Here is a 21,324-nt window from a genome sequence, read left to right on the forward strand (position 1 = left end):
CCTGCAGCCAGACTCCCAGGCTGAAGTAGACACAACTGTAGTGTCTGTTTTGACCTTGTGCTTTGTCCTTGACCTTATAAAGCCCGCATGCCATCCATAAACTGGGCTATCGGCGGAGTATACAACCACAACCCAGTTTTTTTCACTCAGTGGAAGGTAAGACCATCAGCTGTCAGAACCAATCAGATTGCTTGGAGACCAACTAGACCAACCAATCAGATGTTACTTTCTGCCTCTGTTCGTTGCACAAAAGTTGAACAGAGATAGTTTGTAAGAATCACAGACACCAATAGTGACCTATTTGGTGTTTGTCTCTGAAGGATAACAAATAAACTGCTAACGGGCATGGTAGCACTGTGGTTAGCATTGTTGCTTTACAGCTCCAGGGTCCCAGGTTCGATTCCCAGCTTGGGTCACTGTCTGTGTGGAGTCTGCACATTCTCCCCGTGTCTCTGTGGGTTTCCTCCGGGTGCTCCGGTTTCCTCCCACAAGTCCCGAAAGACGTGCTGTTAGGTGAATTGGACATTCAGAATTCTCCCTCAGTGTACCCGAACAGGCGTTGGAATGTGGCGACTAGGGGCTTTTCACAGTAACTTCATTGCAGAGTTAATGTAAGCCTACTTGTGACAATAAAGATTATTACATTATTACATATTTGAAACTTTTCCTCAAAGGGATTTTCTGGGTAATCGCAGGGTTTTTAATTTTGTCTGATGATATTCTAGATTCTTTGCAGTCCCTTACAATAAGAAAGTTGTTCTGTCATGTGAAAGCATTAACTTGCTCTATTTATGCATTCCTGTCATCCGGGAGGTGGTGTTGTAGAGGCGGTTTCACTGGACGTGTAATCAGAGACCCAGGTTAATGCTCTGGGGACCTGGGTTTGAATCTGACCACGGAGGATGACATCAATAAAAATCTAAAGTCAAAGTTTCATAATGACCATGAAATCATTGTTGATTGTTGCAAAATTTCAAATGATCCACAAATGCCGAAATAGCCAAGCCACTCAGCTCAAGGGAAATTAGGGTTGGGCAATACATGCCAGCACAACCAGCAATGCCCACATCCAATTAATTTTTTAAAATTGGAAACAAATAGTGAGCTAATAGTAATTAGCTTGTTATAACCCCCATGATATCCACGGAATTATCTGATTGATCGCCCTGTGGGGTTCGTGGAATATGAGCTCTCCGCAAAAGCCAGCCTAAGAGGGAGCTGGCATCTCAGGATGGTCCCGGCTGGGATTTGGAGTGTTGCTTAGTTGCTGTATTTCCTAACCGTGAGTAGGAAATAAACTACTTTTAACTTACCTTTCGGGGCTCCTCATTGCCTACAATACAGCTAAATAGTAAAATAAATATAGGGTGATTCCTACAGTTTGGATTTTATTAATGTGTGAACATGCAACACTTTGAAAACTCTTTTCAGTCTGTTTATGTAATGGAGGTCCCTTTTATACATTTATTAATGACTGCATCAACCTGTTAATTTCAAATTGGTAACTTTTCATTAAAATATAAACAGGGGACTATCATAGGATTGCATTAAGCATTTTCCTCTCACAACTGACAGAGACTACATTAACGTGTTAAAATCCAAAAATATTTGAAAACCACAGATTATTGATCAACATCCAAAAGACTGTAAAAACAGGTTAAAGTTTGAATGTGATCTTTATCAAAAAGAAGAAGATATATGTATGCAAACATACGTCAATTAAGACAGTGAGGAAGAATTAGCAAGTCTTCCTACTGGACAGGGTATTTGTGGTGAGGTTTTGGACAACTTACAGTTCATGGCGTTGGATAAACAAGTGAGGAAAGATCCTTGCTGGAATCTGGAGGTGACAAAAGAATGTATAAGGATTTCAGTTATAGGGCTTCAGGAGAAGATACGCAGTCTTGGAGTTACTGATGAGGCGGAGAATCCAGCTTTGGAGATAAACGGGACAGGCCCCCACTGGCATCGGGATCGAGGTTCGCGCACGGTGTCAGTGGGAGGATGCAAATGGTTATTAAGACCCCCATTTGCATCCACCTACCGGGCCGGGCATCATATTCTCTGGGCCCACGTGATTCTCCGGTCCCCTGGGCTCGGAATCACGTGAGCGAGAATTACTACTGATCCTGACAAGCGTGGCCATGATGTGATGGGCTAAGGGGATAACTCTTTAAGGGAGTGCCCCTTAAGTCCATTGGAGGTCCACCCTCCCCCTACAAGACCTGCCTACCCACATCCCGTCACAGGGGAGTAACATTGAAATGACCTCACGTCACTGTGTTTGAATTTTCATTGAGGGAATCGTGTGGTGAAGAGGGACCCGGTAATGAGATTAAAATGTATGTAAATCTATTAAAATGAGGTTGTTGCTGGCTGTTGACTCAGACACAAAATTACCTCCAAGTAAACTGACGTGGGTTGAAATACTGTCAACTTCAGTTGCTCCACTAACATAAATGTGATTCATACATGTTGGATAGACATGTGTGAATATCAAAGTACAGTACAATGTGTTATTTCTCTGTTTTTGATCTGTTTTCAGATTGAACTCTGGAGAAATAGTTGAATCATGAGGTATACTATCTGCTGTGATTTAATCATGTTCTGGTATTTTGCAGAAAGACCACGCACCGCACTGGCTCGAGAAAACAACTTCAGCATAAAAATGTTCACATTCCAGTTCTTCACAATGTTCTCATCCATCATTTATATAGCATTTTTTCTGGGAAAGTGAGTATAGTGCAGCTATGGACAAATTTGCATCCTGGCAAAGTGTATTTGTTTAAAGTTCATGCAAACCATTTCTCCAATTTCACAGTCACAGATATTCTCCGTGGAATCTGTCAAGTTTTACACTGTTCAATGAAAATACACTGGTAAGGGTATGTTTTTTAACAATATTGTTTCTCTTTTCCTCTCCCGAATGTGGTAAATGCAAAATTGGGATTGGCAGCACTCACTGAGAACTAAGAGAGCTGTTTATTGTCCAAATACTGACCACAGTGAACACACACACACTTTTGGGGCGAATTACATTGATGATACAGAACAGCAAGATCATGACATCAATATCAGTATGCAATGCTGATTTGAACATGATTGATCTCTGCACAACCTATGCACATCTGTTCGGCACGCATAAAATGACAGCCATGCTACAACACAAAATGTGATCGAGCAGACCACTGAAATATGGACAATGCACTTCTGCTGCCTGGATCACTTTGGGTGGGGGTGGTGGTGGGGAAGTTCCTTGATGCCACACTTGGTCAAATGTTGGCCTTGATATCTAGGGCTGTTACACCTCACTTCTGGAAATCAGTTAACTTGCTTATTTTTGAATCAAGTCTTTGATGTGTATGGAGCCGAGCAGCCTTGGCAGAACTTAAACTGAGCAGGATTAAACTCTGCAGGTTATTTCTGAGTAAGTGCCACTTGATAATGTTGGCGATGCCACCTTCTATCAGCTTTGCTAATCATTGAGAGTAAACTGATGGGCCAGATTGGATTTGTCTTGCTTCTTGAGGACAGTGCAAACCTGGGTAATGTCCAAAATATATCAGGGTCTAGATTCTCTGTCCCGCTGCATGAGATTTCTGGTTCAGCACTCCGGTGGGGTGCTCCGTTTCGCCGGCTGGTCAATGGGGTTCCCCATTGTGGGACAGCCCCACGCCGTCGGGCAACCCCCTGGGCTGACGGCAAAACGGAGCATTCCACCGGTGGAGAATCCAGCCCCAGATGTCTGTGTTACTCTGGAACAGCTTGGCTATGGTTGTGGCCATTTCTTGTTATGTTCTGGTGGTATGTTACAGTTGACTCATGAGTCTAAGTTACTACAACATGTATGTTGTAATCTGAAGTTACGGATAATGATGATAGAGGCTCAACATTCTTTGCATTCCAAGGCTGACCAGGAATCTCTCCTACTCTTACTACCTGCCATTTGGGTGTGTTGCAAGGATTTGTAGATTGATACTGAATCTATTTCACTGCATTATGGATGCATATTCCTTGGCCATCAACTCCTGGGGTGGGACTCAAACCCCAAGCTTCTAGCTCAGAGGCAGGGATACCACCCTCTGGGCCATGAGACTGCCTTATTATCACATAGATGGGAACCTCAGGATGAGACTGAGATGGATCATCCACATGCACCTCTGGCTGAAGATAGTTGAAAATGCTTTGTCTTGTTTTTCTGCACTGATTCTTGGCTCTACACCATTGAGGATGAGGTTGTTTGTGGAGCCTCCTGCAGTTAGTTGTCTAATTGTCCACCATTGTCCATGATTGGATGTGATCTGATCAATTGGTTCTATGATGGCTTTGCTCTGCTGATAACATGTTCCTACTGTTTGGCATTCATGTAATCCTGGGTTGTAAATTCGGCAAGTTAGCAACTCATTTTTAGTATGCCAGGTCTTACTAGCAAACCCCCAACATTCCTCACTGAACGAAGAATTGCTCTCCTGGCTTGACAGTAATAGCAAAATGCGGGATATGATTAGAGATGTGGGATGCGATCTAGATGCTGTGTTACCATGGGTGCAAATCCCGTAGTGGCCACTAAATCTCGTGCAAAGCCCAAAACAGATATGCGCTGACGAGGTCTGTTTGAGATTCCCTCCCTCCACCCCCTATAATGTGGATGTGAGCCTGATTTTCACACAGTTTAATCAATTATAATCTAATTACTGGATTTGATGCCGTAACGTGCACTCACAAATTCTCCCTCCCCCCCCTCCCCCCTCCCTGACATCACGCCAGCGTGAATTACAACTGGATTTTAAAAACTAAAACAAGTCATGCTAACCAAGCCGGGGGCACAGAGGTGCTGATAGCCCCTGGGAGTTGAGTGACAAGCCTGGGCATTGTCCTCTGGCATACTTTGATGCTAACCACAAAGTTCAAAGGAGTGAAGTGGTTTCACTTCCTCTTTTATCACAGCACAAAGTACATAGCTCCTTTGATGTGGTGAGGAGCTGTCAATCATAGTAAATGTTTATCAACTTTGTGGTTGGTAATAAGCAGGGTACTTGAGTTGCATTGAAGCATGAAATTAAAGATAAATAAACAATCCACCAAGCAGCTGTTCCTGACCCATTAAACTGTCAATCACAGGCTGGTAAAAGGTATTTCTCCTGAAATTGAATGGAAGTTTTGAAGTTCAAAGGATTTCAGGGGATTAGAAGTCTTTTGGAAGCCTCTGACACTTAAAACAGCTGCTGTTTTAGAGAGCAGATGTTAGGAAAGGGAAAGTGTTTCTGCTTTGCTACCTCACTGGACTGCCTGGAGTACTGTTCAGCTGTCAGGCAGAGCAGTTCAGGTTGGTGAGGCCACCTTAGATTTAAAACACACAAACCAGGAGGAGGCTGTACAGCAGAGGCCTGTCTGAGATTAATATGTCAAGGGTGGTCCTCAGGTTTCCAGGGCTGGAAGGGGCAAACGAGACACCTGACACCCATATAGGGTGGGGAGTCCCAGGGTCTATCCATAAGACCATAAGACATAGGAGCAGAATTAGGCCACTCGACCCATCGTGTCTGCTCTGCCATTCAATCCTGGCTGATATTTTTCTCATCCCCATTCTCTTGCCTTCTCCCCATAACCCCTGGCCCCCTTATTGATCAAAAACCTATCTATCTCTGTTTTAAAGACACTCAGTGATTTGGCCTCCACAGCCTTCTGCGGCAAAGAGTTCCACAGATTCACCACCCTCTGGCTGAAGAAATTCCTCATCTCTGTTTTAAAGGATCGTCCCTTTAGTCTGAAATTGTGTCCTCTGGTTCTAGTTTTTCCTACAAGTGGAAACATTCTCTCCACGTCCACTCTATCCAGGCCACGCAGTATCCTGTAAGTTTCAATAAGACCCCGCTCATCCTTTTAAACTCCAACGAGTACAGATCCAGAGTCCTCAACCGTTCCTCATACGACAAGCTCTTCATTCTAGGGATCATTCTTGTGAACCTCCTCTGGACCCTTTCCAAGGTCAGCAAAAATGCTCACAATACTCCAAATGGGGTCTGACCAGAGTCTTATATAGCCTCAGAAGTACATCCCTGGTCTTGTATTCTAGCCCTCTCGACATGAATGCTAACATTGCATTTGCCTTCCTAACTGCCGACTGAACCTGCAGGTTAACCTTATGAGAATCGTGAACAAGGACTCCCAAGGTCCCTTTGTGCTTTTGATTTCCTAAGCATCTTCCCATTAGTAAATAGTCCATGCCTCCATTTCTCCTTCCAAAGTGCATAACCTCACACTTTTGCACATTGTATTCCATCTGCCCAGTCTTTGCCCACTCTCCTAGCCTATTCAAGACCTTCTTAAGCCTGCCTGCTTCCTCAATACAACCTGCCCCTCTACAGATCTTTGTATCATCTGTAAACATAGCAACCGTGCCTTCAGTTCCTTCCTCCAGATCATTAAGGTACATTGTGAAAAGTTGTGGTCCCAGCACCGACCCCTGAAGTAATCCACTAATCACCGGCTGCCATCCTAAAAAAGACCCCTTTATCCCCACTCTTTGCCTTCTGCCAGTCAGCCAATTCTCTATCCATGCCAGGATCTTACCCTGAACACTATGGGCTCTTAACTTATTTAACAGTCTCCTATGCGGCACCTTGTCAAAGGCCTTCTGGAAATCGAAATAAATCACGTCCACTGGTTCTCCCTTGTCTAACTTCCTTGTTACTTCCTCAAAGAACTCTAACAGATTTGTCAGACATGACCTCCCCTTGACGAAGCCGTGCTGACTGAGTCCTAATTTATCATGCACTTCCAAGTACTCCGCGATCTCATCTTTAATAATGGACTCTAAAATCTTACCAATGACCGAAGTCAGGCTAACCGGCCTATAATTTCCCATCTTCTGACTCCCTCTCTTCTTAAACAGGGATGTTCCATTAGCCATTTTCAAGTCCTCTGGGATCCTCCCTGCCTCCAGTGATTCCTGAAAGATCGCCACCAATCCCTCCAAAATCTCCTCAGCTATTTAGAACCCTGGGGTGCAGTCCATCCGGTCCAGGTGATTTATCCACCTTCAGACCTTTCAGTTTTCCCAGAAACTTCTCCTTAGTGATGGCCACTACATTCACCTCTGCCTCCTGCTTTTCCTGGAGTTCTGGTACCCCACTAGGGCAGCACGGTAGCATAGTGGTTAGCACAATTGCTTCACAGCGCCAGGGTCCCAGGTTCAATTCCCTGCTGGGTCACTGTCTGTGCGGAGTCTGCACGTTCTCCCCGTGTGTGCGTGGGTTTCCTCCGGGTGCTCCGGTTTCCTCCCACAGTCCAAAGATGTGCGGGTTAGGTGGATTGGCCATGCTAAATTGCCCTTAGTGTCCAAAATTGCCCTTAGTGTTGGGTGGGTTACTGGGTTATGGGGATGGGGTGGGGGTGTGGGCTTGGGTAGGGTGCTCTTTCCAAGAGCCGGTGCAGACTTGATGGGCCGAATGGCCTCTTTCTGTACTGTAAATTCTATGATTCTATGATTCTATGGTGTCTTGCACCGTGAAGACTGATGCAAAGTAACTATTCAGTCCCTCTGCCATTTCTTTGTTTCCTATTACTACTTCTCCAGCCACATTTTCCAGTGGTCCAATGTCTATTCTTGCCTCTCTCTTAACTTTGAAATAAACTCTTCCAATCTTCTGTTATATTACTAGCTAGCTTACACTCATATTTCATCTTCTCCCCCTTATTGCCTCTTTTAGTTGTCCTCTGCTCACTTTTAAAGACTTCCCAATCCTCTGGCTTTTCAGTAATCCTTGCCATTTTGTGTGCTTTTTATTTTGCTTTTATGCTGCCCTTGACTTCCCTCGTCATTCATGGATGCCTCGTCCTTCCCTTCGCATGTTTCCTCCTCCTTGGGATGAATTTCTGTTGTGCCTCCCGAATAACCCCCCAAAAGTCCTGCCATTGCTGTTCCACTGTCTTCCCTGCTGGGCTACCCTTCCAACCAACTCTGGCCAGCTTCTCCCTCATGTCTTTGTAGTTACCGTTATTTAATTCTAATACCGTTACATCTAATTCCAGCTTATTCCTCTCAAACTGCAGGGTAAATTCTATCATACTGTGGTCGCTGCCCCCTAAGGGTTCTTTCACCTGAAGTTCGCTAATTACACATCACCAAATCCAGAATTGCCTGTTCCCTAGTCGGCTCTGTCACAAGCTTCCCCAAAATGCATCACTTAGACATTCCACAAATTTTTTTTCTTGGGATACAAAGAACAAAGAAAAGTACAGCACAGGAACAGGCCTTCGGCCCTCCAAGCCGGCGCCGACCATGCTGCCCGACTAAACTACAATCTTATACAACTTCCGGGGTCCATATCCCTCTATTCCCATCCTATTCATGTATTTGTCAAGACACCCCTTAAACATCACTATTGTCCCTGCTTCCACCACCTCCTCCGACAGCGAGTTCCAGGCACCCACTACCCTCTGTGTAAAATACTTGCCTTGTACATCTCCTCTAAACCTTGCCCCTCGCACCTTAAACCTATGCCCCCTAGTAATTGACTCCTCTACCCTGGGAAAAAGCCTCCGACTATTCACTCTGTCTATGCCCCTCGTAATTTTGTAGACCTCTATCAGGTCGCTCCTCAACCTCCGTCGTTCCAGTGAGAACAAACCGAGTTTATTCAACCTCTCCTCATAGATAATGCCCTCCATACCAGGCAACATCCTGGTAAATCTCTTCTGCACCCTCTCCAAAGCCTCCACATCCTTCTGGTAGTGTGGCGACCAGACTTGAACACTATACTCCATGTGTGGCCTAACTAAGGTTCTATACAGCTGCAACATGACTTGCTAATTTTTATACTCAGTGCCCTGGCGAATGAAGGCAAGCATGCCGTATGCCTTCTTGACTACCTTCTCCACCTGTGTTGCCACTTTCAGTGACCTGTGGATCTGTACACCTAGATCTCTCTGATTGTCAATACTCTTGAGGTTCTACCATTCATTGTATATTCCTTACATGCATTAGACCTTCCAAAATGCATTACCTCTCATTTGTCCGGATTAAACTCCATCTGCCATCTCTCCGCCTAGGTCTCCAAACAATCTAAATCCTGCTGTGTCCTCTGACAGTCCTCATCGCTATCCGCAATTCCACCAACCTTTGTGTCATCCGCAAACTTACTAATCAGACCAGTTACATTTTCCTCCAAATCATTTATATATACTACAAACAGAAAAGGTCCCAGCACTGATCCCTGTGGAACACCACTAGTCACAGCCCTCCAATCAGAAAAGCACCCTTCCATTGCTACATTCTGCCTTCTATGACCTAGCCAGTTCTGTATCCACTACCAACCTGATTTTCCCAGTCTACCTGTATTATGAAATCCCCAATATTATTGTAATATTGACTTTCTTATTTGCCTTTTCCATCTCCTGATTTATTTTCTTTTTAAAAAAATACATTTATTCAAATTTTTCAACAAATTTTCAACAAACCCCCACCCAACAAAAAGAAAGAAACAAGAACACAACAATCAGAAATTATACTTTGGATTTCCCCCATATACAATAACCCCCCATATAACATTTAAAAACACAAATAGGGAAACCCCCCCCACCTTCACCCAAACGCCACCCCAAAAGAAAGAACCCCCCCGCCCTTGGGCTGCTGCTGACCTCCTCCTAACGCTCCGCGAGATAGTCTAGGAACGGTTGCCACCACCTGAGGAACCCTTGCACAGACTCTAGCAAGGCAAACTTTATCCTCTCCAGCTTGATGAACCCTGCCATGTCATTGATCCAAGCTTCCACACTAGGGGGCTTCGCATCTTTCCATAGTAGCAAAATCCTCCGCCGGTCTACCAGGGACGCAAAGGCCAGAATACCGGCCTCTTTCGCCTCATGCTTTCCCGGCTCGTCCGATACCCCAAATAATGCCAATCCCCAGCTCGGCTTGACCCGGGCGTTCACCACCTTGGACATAGTCCTCGTAAAACCCCTCCAAAACCCATCCAGCGCCGGGCACGACCAGAACATATGGGCGTGGTTTGCCGGGCTCCCCGAGCACCTCCCACATCTGTCCTCCACCCCAAAGAACCTACTCAACCTCGCCTCTGTCATATGCGCTCTGTGAGTAACTTGAACTGTTTTAGGCTGAGCCTGGCGCAAGAGGAGGAAGAATTAACCCTACTCAGGGCATCAGCCCACAGACCCTCATCTATCTCCTCCCCAAGCTCCTCCTCCCACTTGCCCTTTAACTCCTCCACTGAGGCCTCCTCCTCTTCCTTCAGCTCCTGGTAAATCACCGAAACCTTGCCTTCTCCAACCCATACACCCAAAATCACCCTGTCCTGAATCCCACATGCCGGAAGCAGCGGGAATTCCCTCACCTGCCATCTCACAAACGCTCTCACTTGTATGTACCTGAAAGCATTTCCCGGGGGTCGCCCAAACTTCTCCTCCAGCGCCCCTAGGCTCGCAAACATCCCATCGATGAACAGGTCCCCCATTCTTCTAATCCCTGCCCGATGCCAGCTCCAAAATCCCCCATCCATCTTTCCCGGGACGAACCTCTCGGGACGAACCGATGATTCTCCCGAATCGGGGACCAAACCGAGGCCCCCACCTCGCCCCTGTGTCGCCTCCACTGCCCCCAGATCTTCAGCGTCGCTGCCACCGCCGGACTCGTGGTGTACCTTGTCAGCGAGAGTGGCAGCGGTGCCGTCACCAGCGCCCTCAGGCTCGTGCCCACACAGGACGCCATCTCTAGCCTCTTCCACTCCGCCCCCTCTCCCCCCATTACCCACTTACGGATCATCGCCACATTGGCTGCCCAATAACAGCCACACAAATTCGGCAGCGTCAGCTCCCCCCTGTCCCTGCTACGCTCCAGAAACACTCTCTTCACCCTCGGGGTCTTATTCGTCCACACAAATCCCATGATGCTCCTGCTTACCCGTTTGAAAAAGGCCTTGGGGATCATAATGGGAAGGCACTGGAACACGAAGCGAAACCTCGGGAGGACCGTCATTTTGACCGACTGCACCCTACCCGTTAGTGAGAGTGGCACATATCCCATCTTTTAAAATCCTCCTCCATCTGCTCCACCAACCACGTCAAATTGAGCTTGTGCAGGGCCCCCCAACTCCTAGCTATTTGGATCCCTAGGTACCGAAAGCTCCTTTCCGCCCTCTTCAGCGGTAGCTCGTCTATCCCCCTTCCCTGGTCCCCTGAATGCACCACAAAGAGATCACAAACTCCCTAAGGATCTGCATGACCTCTGCCATCCCCTCCACTGGATCCGCCACATACAACAGGTCGTCGGCATACATCGACACCCGGTGTTCCTCTCCTCCCCCGGACCAGTCCCCTCCATTTCCTGGACTCCCTCAGGGCCATGCTGATTTATTTTCTAACCCACATCCTGACTACTGCTCGGGGGCCTGTACATGACTCCCTTCAGGGTCTCTTTACCTTTGTGATTCCTCAACTCTACCCACACAGATTCTGTGCCTTCTGTTCCTATATTGCATCTTGCCATCAATTTAACTTCATTCCTTACTAACAATGCAACCCCCCCCCCCCCCCCCCCACCCCACTTTGCCCATCTGCCTGACCTTTCGATAGGACACATAGCTTTGGATATTTAGATCCCAGCCGTGATCCCCTTGCAGCCATGTCTCTGTGATGCCCACAACATCATACCAGCCAATTTCAATGTGCGCAACCAGCTCATTTACCTTGTTCAGTATACTGCTTGCACTTAGTCCTGCATTGACCACCTCCCTTCTTATATTTGTCAACATTTTTGCTTTGCCTGAAGTTAGATTCCTGCCACCTTCTGTACTCTCTTTTCTAATAGGTGGTCTGGAAACTTAACTAATCTCTCCTGAGCCCTCGGCCCCTTTAACTCGTTTAAAGTCCTCGTCATTAACCTGCACTTCTACCTTCTCCTTTAACTTGGATTTTCTAATTCTCCATACAACTGGACCTCCCCCACTAATTAGTTTAAAGCCCTCAGTGATTGGGCCATGCCATTTAAAAATGGCGTCCAGAGCTCTCGCTACAATGACGAGTCCCGCAGAGCGGAGCTCCCCACTGTAAAAAAAGGGAGCTATGTGCGGCCTCAGCCACGCATTCTCCATTCAGGCCCCTTGTTTAAAGCGATCCGCGTTGAATAAGCACTGCGAGTGCCAGGAAACACGCAGCTAAACACACTCGTTCAGGGACTTTGTTCCCTTTTGGGAAGATGAGCCCATACTCTATTCTCAAAATGAGAGGCTGTGATCTAAGAATAAGAGCTAGCTAATTTAAAACAGATTTGAGGAGAAACTACTTCTCCCAAAGGTTTGTGAATTTGTGGAATTCGCTACCCCAGACTGCAGTGGCTGCTGGGACAGTGAAAACATTTAAGGAGGAGTTAGACAGATTTTTAATTGGTAATGAACATAGAACATACAGCACAGAAGGAGGCCATTTGGCCCATCGAGTCTGCACCGACCCACTTAAGCCCTCACTTCCACCCTATCCCTGTAAGCTAATAACCCCTCCTAACCTTTTTGGACACTAAGGGCAATTTAGCATGGCCAATCCACCTAACCTGCACGTCTTTGGACTGTGGGAGGAAACCGGAGCACCCGGAGGAACCCAGGCAGACACGGGGAGAAAGTGCAGACTCCGCACAGACAGTGACCCAACGGGGAATCGAACCTGGGACCCTGGAGCTGTGAAGCAACTGTGCTAACAACTGTGCTACCGTGCTGCTACAGACCAAGCGCTGGTTTGCAAAATCAGCCAGAGCATCTCCTCCCTAGAACACTGAAGTAGGAGCGGGAGTCGGCAATTTAGCCTCGCAAGCCTAAACACCCTCAATGTGACCATGGCTGATCCCATCATGGCCTCAACTCCACTGTCCTAACCTTAGCACAGTTGCTTCACAGCTCCAGGGTCCCAGGTTCGATTCCCGGCTTGGGTCACTGTCTGTGCGGCGTCCGCACGTTCTCCCCGTGTGTGCGTGGGTTTCCTCCGGGTGCTCCGGTTTCCACCCACAGTCCAAAGATGTGCAGGTTAGGTTGATTGGCTAAGCGAAATTGCCCTTAGTGTTCAAAAAAGGTTAAGTGGGGTTACGGGGATAGGGTGGAGGTGTGGGCTTAGGTAGGGTGCTCTTTCTCAGGGCCGGTGCAGACTCGATGGGCCGAATGGCGTTCGGCACTGTAAATTCTATGAGAACATATCAGCCATGATCGAAAGGTGGAGCAGACATGATGGGCCAAATGGACTAAGTCTGCTTCTACGTCTTATGAACTTTAATCAATAATGCTGCATCCCCACCTTTTTTATCTCCCTCCTAAACCTGTCTGAAAACTCTCTCCAGGGATTTTGAGCTGCCATTTTTGCCCCTCCTTAAGACAAGCTTCTGTTGTAGCGATGTGCTGCCATGTGTCTGTGTTTGCCCTCAGCTCATGGGTCATTGGCTTTACATGTATACCTTTTAACACTGCCAAATGCCAGTGCTTTTCTGTCTTTCAGACTCACTCACTAATTCTCCATTCCTTTTTTTAATATTTTGAGTACCCAATTTGTTTTTTGAATTAAGGGGCAATTTAGCGTGGCCAATTCACCGCCCCTGCACATCATTTTGGGTTGTGGGGATGAGACCCACGCAGACACAGGGAGAATGTGCAAACTCCACACGGGCAGTGACCCGGGACCGCAATCAAACCCGGGTCCTCGGCACCGTGAAGCTGCAGTGCTTTTTAAAAATAAATTTAGAGTACCCAATTCATTTTTTCCAATTAAGGGGCAATTTAGCGTGGCCAACCCACCTACCCTGTACATCTTTGGGTTGTGGGGGCGAAACCCACGCAAACACGGGGAGAATGTGCAAACTCCAATGGACAGTAACCCAGAGCCGGGATCGAACCTGGGACCTCGGCGCCGTGAGGCAGCAGGGCTAACCCACTGCGCCACCGTGCTACCCTGAGGCTGCAGTGCTAACTACTGCGCCACCCTGCCACCCTTACTAGCTTTCCAGCCACAAGTTAATTGCTCAAATCTTACACATGGGACATGAGTGTAATTCTGAGATTACTGCTTCAGAGGTCCTCTTTTTAAATCTCCTTCCTAGTTCCATCAAGTCTGCTTTCAGAGCCTCATTGCCTTTCCTATCTAAGTCATTGGTACCAATGTGGACCACGGCCTCTGGTTGATTACCCTCCCCCAGAAGAAAGTCCTGCATCCGCTCCACGACATCCTTGACACTGACAGCAGGGAGGCAACATAGCATCATGGAGTCACATCCATGGCCACAGAAATGCCTATCTGTTCCCCTAACTCACAAATCCCTTATTACTACTTCTCTTCCATTCTTTATTCTCCCCTCCTGTACAGCAGGGCCAACTGTGGTGGCACAAACCTGGCTCTGACTGCATTGCTACGAGGAACCAACAGTTTCCGTATCCCTGGCAGAAAACCAATTGGTGAGTGGACCTCAGGGGACGCCTGTACTACTTGTCTAGTTTTCTTGGACTGCCTGGCGATCACCCAATCCTTTTCTGCCTCAAGACTCCTAAGCTGTGGTGTGACCACCTCTCTGAACATATCAGAGCCACCACATTGTCATTGCGTACTTACTGACTAATAATCCCAATTCAGCATATTTGCATATCAATAAGAGGACCGCATTTACAGCGATGTGGATGGTTACGGACCAAGGGGACGGTACATCATAGATACATAGAAGATAGGAGCAGGACGAGGCCTTTTGGCCCTTCGAGCCTGCTCCGCCATTCATCACGATCATGGCTGATCATCCAACTCAATAGCCTAATCCTGCTTTCTCCCCATAGCCTTTGATCCCATTCTCCCCAAGTGCTATATCCAGCCGCCTCTTGAATATATTCAAAGTTGTAGCATCAACTCCTTCCGGTAGTGATGAATTCCACAGGCTCACCACTATTTTGTGAAGAAGTGTCTCCTTATCTCTGTCCGAAATGGTTTACCCTGAATCCTCAGACTGTGATCCCTGGTTCTGGACACACCTATCATTGGTAACATCTCACCTGCATCTACCCTGTCATGTCTTGTTAGAATTTTATAAGTCTCGATGAGATCCCCCCTCATTCTTCTGAACTCCAGCGAGAACAATCCCAACCTTGTCAATCTCTTCTCATATGACAGTCCCGCCATCCCTGGAATCAGTCTGGTAAATCTTTGCTGCACTCCCTCAAAAGCAAGAACATCCTCCCTCAGAGAAGGAGACCAAAACTGCACACAATACTCCAATTGTGGCCTCACCAAGGCACTGTATAATTGCAGCAACACATCCCTGCTTCTATGCTCGAAACCTCTTGCAATGAAGGCCAACATTCCATTAGCCTTCTTTACCGCCTGCTGCACCTACATGCTTACCTTCAGCGATTGGTGCACAAGGACACCCAGGTCCCGCTGCACACTCCCCTCTCCCAATTTACAACCATTCAGGTAGTAATCTGCCTTCCCGTTTTTGCTTCCAAAATGAATAACCTCACACTTATCCAAATTATACTGCATCTGCCATTGGTTTGCCCACTTGCCCAACCTGTCCAGATTTTGCTGCAGGATCCCTGCATCCTCGTCACAATTCACCCTCCCACCTAATTTGGTATCATCTGCAAACTTTGAGATGTTCCATTTTGTTCCCTCATCCAAATCATCAATATATATTGTGAATAGCTGGGGTCCCAGCACCGATCCCTGCGGTACCCCACTGGTTACTGCCTGCCAATTTGAAAAAGACCCATTAATCCCTACTCTTTGTTTCCTCCCTGCCAACCAGTTTTCGATCCACCTCAATACATTTCCCCCAATCCCCTGCACTTTAATTTTGCACAATAATCTCTTATGCGGGACTTTGTCAAACGCTTTCTGAAAATCCAAATATACCATATAGACTGGCTCCCCCTTAACGACTGTACTCTTCAAAGAATTCCAACAGATTTGTCAAGCATGATTTTCCCTTCATAAATCCATGCTGACTCGGACTAATCCTGCCACTGCTTTCTAAATGTTCAGCTATAAAGTCCTGGTCATGGTTAGTGGTGTCCTGAAAGGAGCACCAGTGGTCCTTGTAGACGTGTACGCTCCCAACTGGGATGATGTGGAATTCGTGAAGAAAACCTTGGCAGAAATCCCCACCATAGATTTACACCGACTCATCATGGGGGTTAGTGGGAGGGGGGGGGAACTTAGTTGCATGCAGGACCCATGGACAGAGAGATGAAACCCCAAGTCATGGAAAAGATCAAACATGGCAAAGGAATTGAATGCTTTCATGGAACAGATAGGGGCAGTGGACCCATTCAGGTTCACACACCCAGGGGAGAAGGAGTTCTCCTTCTCTCAGCTACACAGGGTATATACCAGGATCCATTTCTTCGTAGTGGGGTAAGCGGTGCTTCCATTGATACCAGGAGTGGAGTACTCCACAATCATAGTCTCCGACCATATTCCACACTGCATGGATGTGAGGTTGGAAACAGGCCGGGCACAAGGCCTCCCATGGAGGCTGGACATAGTCCTCCTGGCCGATAAGGCATTCTGTGAACGGATATCACCCGTCATTGATAGGTGCGCTACTATAAACCAAAATGGAACGGTGTCAGTCTCCGCGTTCTGGGAGGCACTGAAGGCTGTGATAAGGGTGGAAATTATTGCTTACAAGGCATGCAAAGATAGGAAAGAGAGGGCAGTTGGCAACAGCTGGGCGACCCCATACTGGAGTTGGACCGGAGGTACTCCTTGACCCCGACCATGGCACTTCTGGCGGAGAGGGAAAAGCTACAGATGGACTTTGACCTGCTCCGCACTGGGAAAGCAGTGCACCAGCTCTGCCAGACAAGGGGACCTTTTATGAACACGGAGACAAAGCCAGCAGCCTGCTGGCTCACCAGCTGAGAAAGCAGGTAGCCAGGAGGGAAATACCTCAGGTTAAAGAAAGAAGTGGCAGGCTAATTGCTGCGCCAGAAAAGATCAACAAAGCCATTGCATCCTTCTACCGAAGGCTGTACATTTCCAAGCCCCAGGAGGGGGACTTGATTAAGCAGTTCCTCGATGGGCTGGACATGCCAGAAGATAAGAGACAGGGCCTAGAAGCACCATTAGAACTGGGGGAAGTCATGGAGAGTATCAACCCCATGCAGGCGGGGAAATTGACGGGACCAGATGGATTTGCGGCAGACTTCTACAAAGAATTTGCGCCAGCATTGACCCAGGACTTACGGGAGATATTCGCACACTCGCTGGTAAGCACCCTGCCACCAACACTGGCACCAGACTCAAAATCACTGATACCCAAAAAGTACAAAGACACGAATGAGTGCAGGTCCTACTGGCCAATCTCACGACTCAACGTAGATGCAAAGTTCCTGGCGAAGGCCCTGGTGAGGTGGCTGGAGAGCTGTGTGCCAGAGTTAGTCGCGGAGGACCAGATGGGCTTTATCAAGGTCAAGCAGCTAACGTCGAACATCAGGTGCCTGCTGGACGTGATGATGACCCGATCCGGGGAGAGAACACCAGAAGTGATCATCTCCGTAGATGCAAAAAGGCCTTCGACAGAGTTGAAAGGAAGTACTTTATAGAGGCACTGGAACGGTTTGGGTTTGGGCCAGGGTTCACCTCCTGTGTGAAACTACTGTCCAGCGCTTCCATGGAGAGTGTATGGCCAAACACCACCAGCTCTAGATACTTCCGGCTGCACAGAGGCAAGAGGCAGGGATGCTTGCTAGCCACACTGCTGTCTGCTCTGGCAATTGCCCTCAGGGCAGTGAAGGGGTGGAGAGGTATTGAAAGGGGGTTCAGAGAGCATTGAGTTTCGCTCCACGCAGATGACCTGCTCCTCGACATCTCAAACCCCCAGACCAACGTGGAAGAGATAATGAAACTCCTGAAGGAGTTTCAAAGCCTTCTCAGGTTACAAACTTAACCTAGGCAAGCGCAAGATCTTCCCTGTAAACCCTCGGGGGGGGGGGGGGGGGGGGGGGGGGGGGGGACAGAGCTAGAGGGGCTGCCGCTTAAGCAAGCCCAAACCAAATTCCGCTAACTGAGGATCCAAATAGCCCACAACTGAACATGGATCCACAAATGGGACTTGACAAGTCTGGTGGAGGAAGTTAAAAAGGACCTGCAGAGGTTGGGATCACTTCCACTCGCAGGGAGAATACAGACAATCAAAATGAACGTGCTCAGGTTCCTCTTCCTGTTCAGATCCCTCCCGATCTACATTCCCAAGGCCTTTTTCAACACAGTCGACAAACAATCATGCCGTTTGTGTGGGGGTGGGGGTAGGAGAACCCGAGGATCCAAAATAAGGTCCTACAACGGGGGAAAAACGTGGGAGGCCTTGCCTTCTTGAACATACAGTTCTACCACTGGGTGGCCATCGCAGAAAGAGTACGAGGATGGATTAAGGAACCGGGAGCAGAATGAGTGAAGATGGAAGAACGTTACTGCTTAGGGACGTCCCTCTGAGCCCTATCCACAGCTGCTCTCCCATTCCCCTCGGCCAAATACTCTATGAGCTGAGTGGTAGTATGAGTGGTAGTAAATGAGGTAGCACTTCAGCCTAACTGAAATGTCCACCATTGCCCCATCTGCACAAACCACAAGTTCACTCCTGCAATAATGGATGCCACCTTCAACAGGTGGAGACAGGACAAGGGGTTTCTGATTGTTGGGGATATGTACACGGACGATAGAGTAGTGATCCTGAACTTCCGGTGGTGGCCATGGTGTGAGTGGTGACACACAGGGCAGCTCCTGCTTGAAGACACAGAAAACAGCTTTTTACCCGATACTGGGTGGAATTTTGATCAAAAAGAGTAGGTGAATGTTGGAGGAGTAGTTTCCCCCGGGAGTGGTATGTCTGTTGGTTATCAGACCCAGCGGAAAACAGTGAGAGAACAGACTAAAGAGTTGGTTGAGGCCTGTACTGCAGCAGCAGCCACTGTAAGCGTGCAGGCTGAGGAAGGGCTGATGCAAGCTGGAAGGCCTCAGTCGGAGCAGCTGATGGCTTTTATTAAAGGGGAATTCTGCCAGCAGAGGAAGGAAATGAGGGAGGATCACTCGAAGGCCATTGAAGGAGCTGTGGCACCCCTGAAGAGTTCTTTGGAATGGGTGAAGTGCTTGGAGGTGCAGGGGTTGCAGATTCGGGAGATTGAAGGAGTGATCTCGGCCCACAGCGATCGTGTGGTGGATCTAGAGGACCTCTGTAAAATGCTGATGGCAAAGGTGGAGGAGCAGGAGAATACCTCGAGAAGGCAGAACCTGTGAATAGTGGGCCTGCCTGACGGAGTGGAAGGTGTGAGTGCCACGAGATATGTCTCGAAGGCTGGTGGTGGTAAGGGTGCTAGATAAGGCGCCTGAAGTGGACCGAGCGCATAGGTTCCCGAGGCAGAAGCCTAGAGCTGGGGAGCCGCCGTGGGCAGTGATCATGAGACTCCACAAATTTGTGGAGAAAGAGAAGATTTTGCGATGGGCCAGAGAGAAGCATACCAGCAACTGGGAGGGGAATAAGGTCTGAATTTATCAGGACATTGGAGCCAAGTTGACGAAGCGGTGGACAGGCTTCAACAAGGCCAAGGCAGTGCTGTACTGGCATCAGATCAGATTTGGGGTTCTCGACCCGGCGAGATTATGGGTGACATTTGTTCAGAGGTCGGGAGTATTATTTCGAGACCCCAGAAGCGGCCAAAGACTTCATTAAGGAGCATAAATTGGGGGAGAACTGAGTGGACAATGCTTGGGAACTGGGGTGCTGGCACTTTGTAATGGTCGGGAGCATGTTTGAAGTGGGGGTAAGGATTGGGGGATTTTTTTCTTTTTTGCGGGGGGGGGGGGGGGTTTGCTGTTTACTGTTGGGATTGCAAGGGGTGAAAAGTTTATGTGGGGATGGATGTTCCCAGCCCCCCTCCTGTTTTACGGGACTATTTGTGTTTAACATTTGTTTGTTTGCTTTTGGAGAAGGCTGCCTGGAGTTCAGGAGAAGTCTCTGTTTAGGTGGGGGAGGATAAAGTCAGCAGGGAGCCTTCCACCTTGAGCTGAGGAGTGGGTGGGGGGGTGGGGGGGGAGGTCAATGGGAGGTGCCTTTGGGCAGGGGCTGACACGCTAGCAAGTGATGCTGGTGAATGGAAATGAGGTGATGGGGGAGCAGGCCAAGAGGGGTGGCCTGGGCGAGGAGGGCGGTGAAGGGGGGGAGGTTGCTGCAATGTGGCAATGGGCAAGAGATGATATGGTCAGGGGTGGAGAAAGGGGCTATCTTGGATGGGCTAGGTAGAGGGTGCAATTAAGGGAGTGGGAGTTAAGTGGGGAAGATGACTGATGGTAGAGGGGATTGGAGGCATAAGCTTCCAGTAAGGCTGGTAACGTGGAACGTCCGGGGACTGAATGGGCCGGTTAAAAGGTCACGGGTGTTCGTACACCTGAAAGCGGGGGTGGTCTTTCTGCAGGAGACGCACCTCCGTGTGAAGGACCAGATTAGGTTAAAGAACGGGTGGGTCTGGCAGGTTTTCCACTCGGGGTTTGATTCAAAATTGATGGGAGCGGCGATTTTAATGATCAAAAAATGGGGTTTGTGAGTGCTAAGGAGGTGAGGGATCTGGGTGGGAGATATGTGATTGTGAGTGGGGTACTGGAAGGGGCACTGATGGTGTTGGTAAATGTATATGCCCCAAATTGGGATGATGTGTGTTTTATGAGGGGATTGCTGGAAGCGATCCCGGATTAGGCCACGCACCAGTTGATCATGGGAGATTTTAACTGTGCCCTTGAGCCGAGGGTGGATAGGCCGAGCCCCAGGTCGATGGGTAGGGTATGAATGACAAGGGAGCTGGGGGGTTGATGGAGGGAATGGGTATGGTGGATCCATGACGCTTTCAGAACCCAGGGAGAAGGAGTATTCTTTCTTTTCACAAGTCTATGAGGTGTATTCGAGGATTTATTACTTTGTCGTGAGTCGGGAGATTTTGGTTGGGATGGAGGGGGCAGAGTATGCGGGTCGTTATTTCGGACCATGAGCCCCACTGGCTGGAGATTCGGTTTAGATCGGGACGAGAGCAGAAGCCGGGGTGGAGGTTTGACTCGGGGTTGTTGGTGGATGGAGAGTTTTATGATGAGGTGCGGGCGGCGATTAAGGAGTATGTGGAGTTGAATTCAAATGGGGAGGTGTCGGTGGTCATTTCTTGGGAAGCACTGAAGACAGTGGTCCGGGGGGGGGAAATGATTCCGTTTAAGGCTCGAGCGGATACAGAAAGGAGGGCGGAACATGACCGTCTCGTGAGTGAGATAGTGGAGGTGGACAGGGAATATTCGAGGGTGCCCACCGTG

The 21,324-nt window shown here is 48.3% G+C and overlaps 1 protein-coding gene across 2 annotated transcripts in view; it reads left to right on the top strand.

The window, feature by feature from the left end:
• The window catches only part of LOC140431052 (anoctamin-9-like), a 368,406-nt gene that overhangs the window by 205,155 nt on the left and 141,927 nt on the right, over window positions 1–21,324 (top strand). For both annotated transcript variants that reach the window (XM_072518965.1, XM_072518966.1), the window contains exon 16: window positions 2,622–2,733. In XM_072518965.1, coding sequence (XP_072375066.1) covers window positions 2,622–2,733 — 112 coding nt within the window. The remainder of the gene's footprint in view (window positions 1–2,621; window positions 2,734–21,324) is intronic.

The sequence above is a fragment of the Scyliorhinus torazame genome, chromosome 10 (genome assembly GCF_047496885.1).
Source record: "Scyliorhinus torazame isolate Kashiwa2021f chromosome 10, sScyTor2.1, whole genome shotgun sequence".
NCBI classification, from domain to species: Eukaryota; Metazoa; Chordata; class Chondrichthyes; order Carcharhiniformes; family Scyliorhinidae; genus Scyliorhinus; species Scyliorhinus torazame.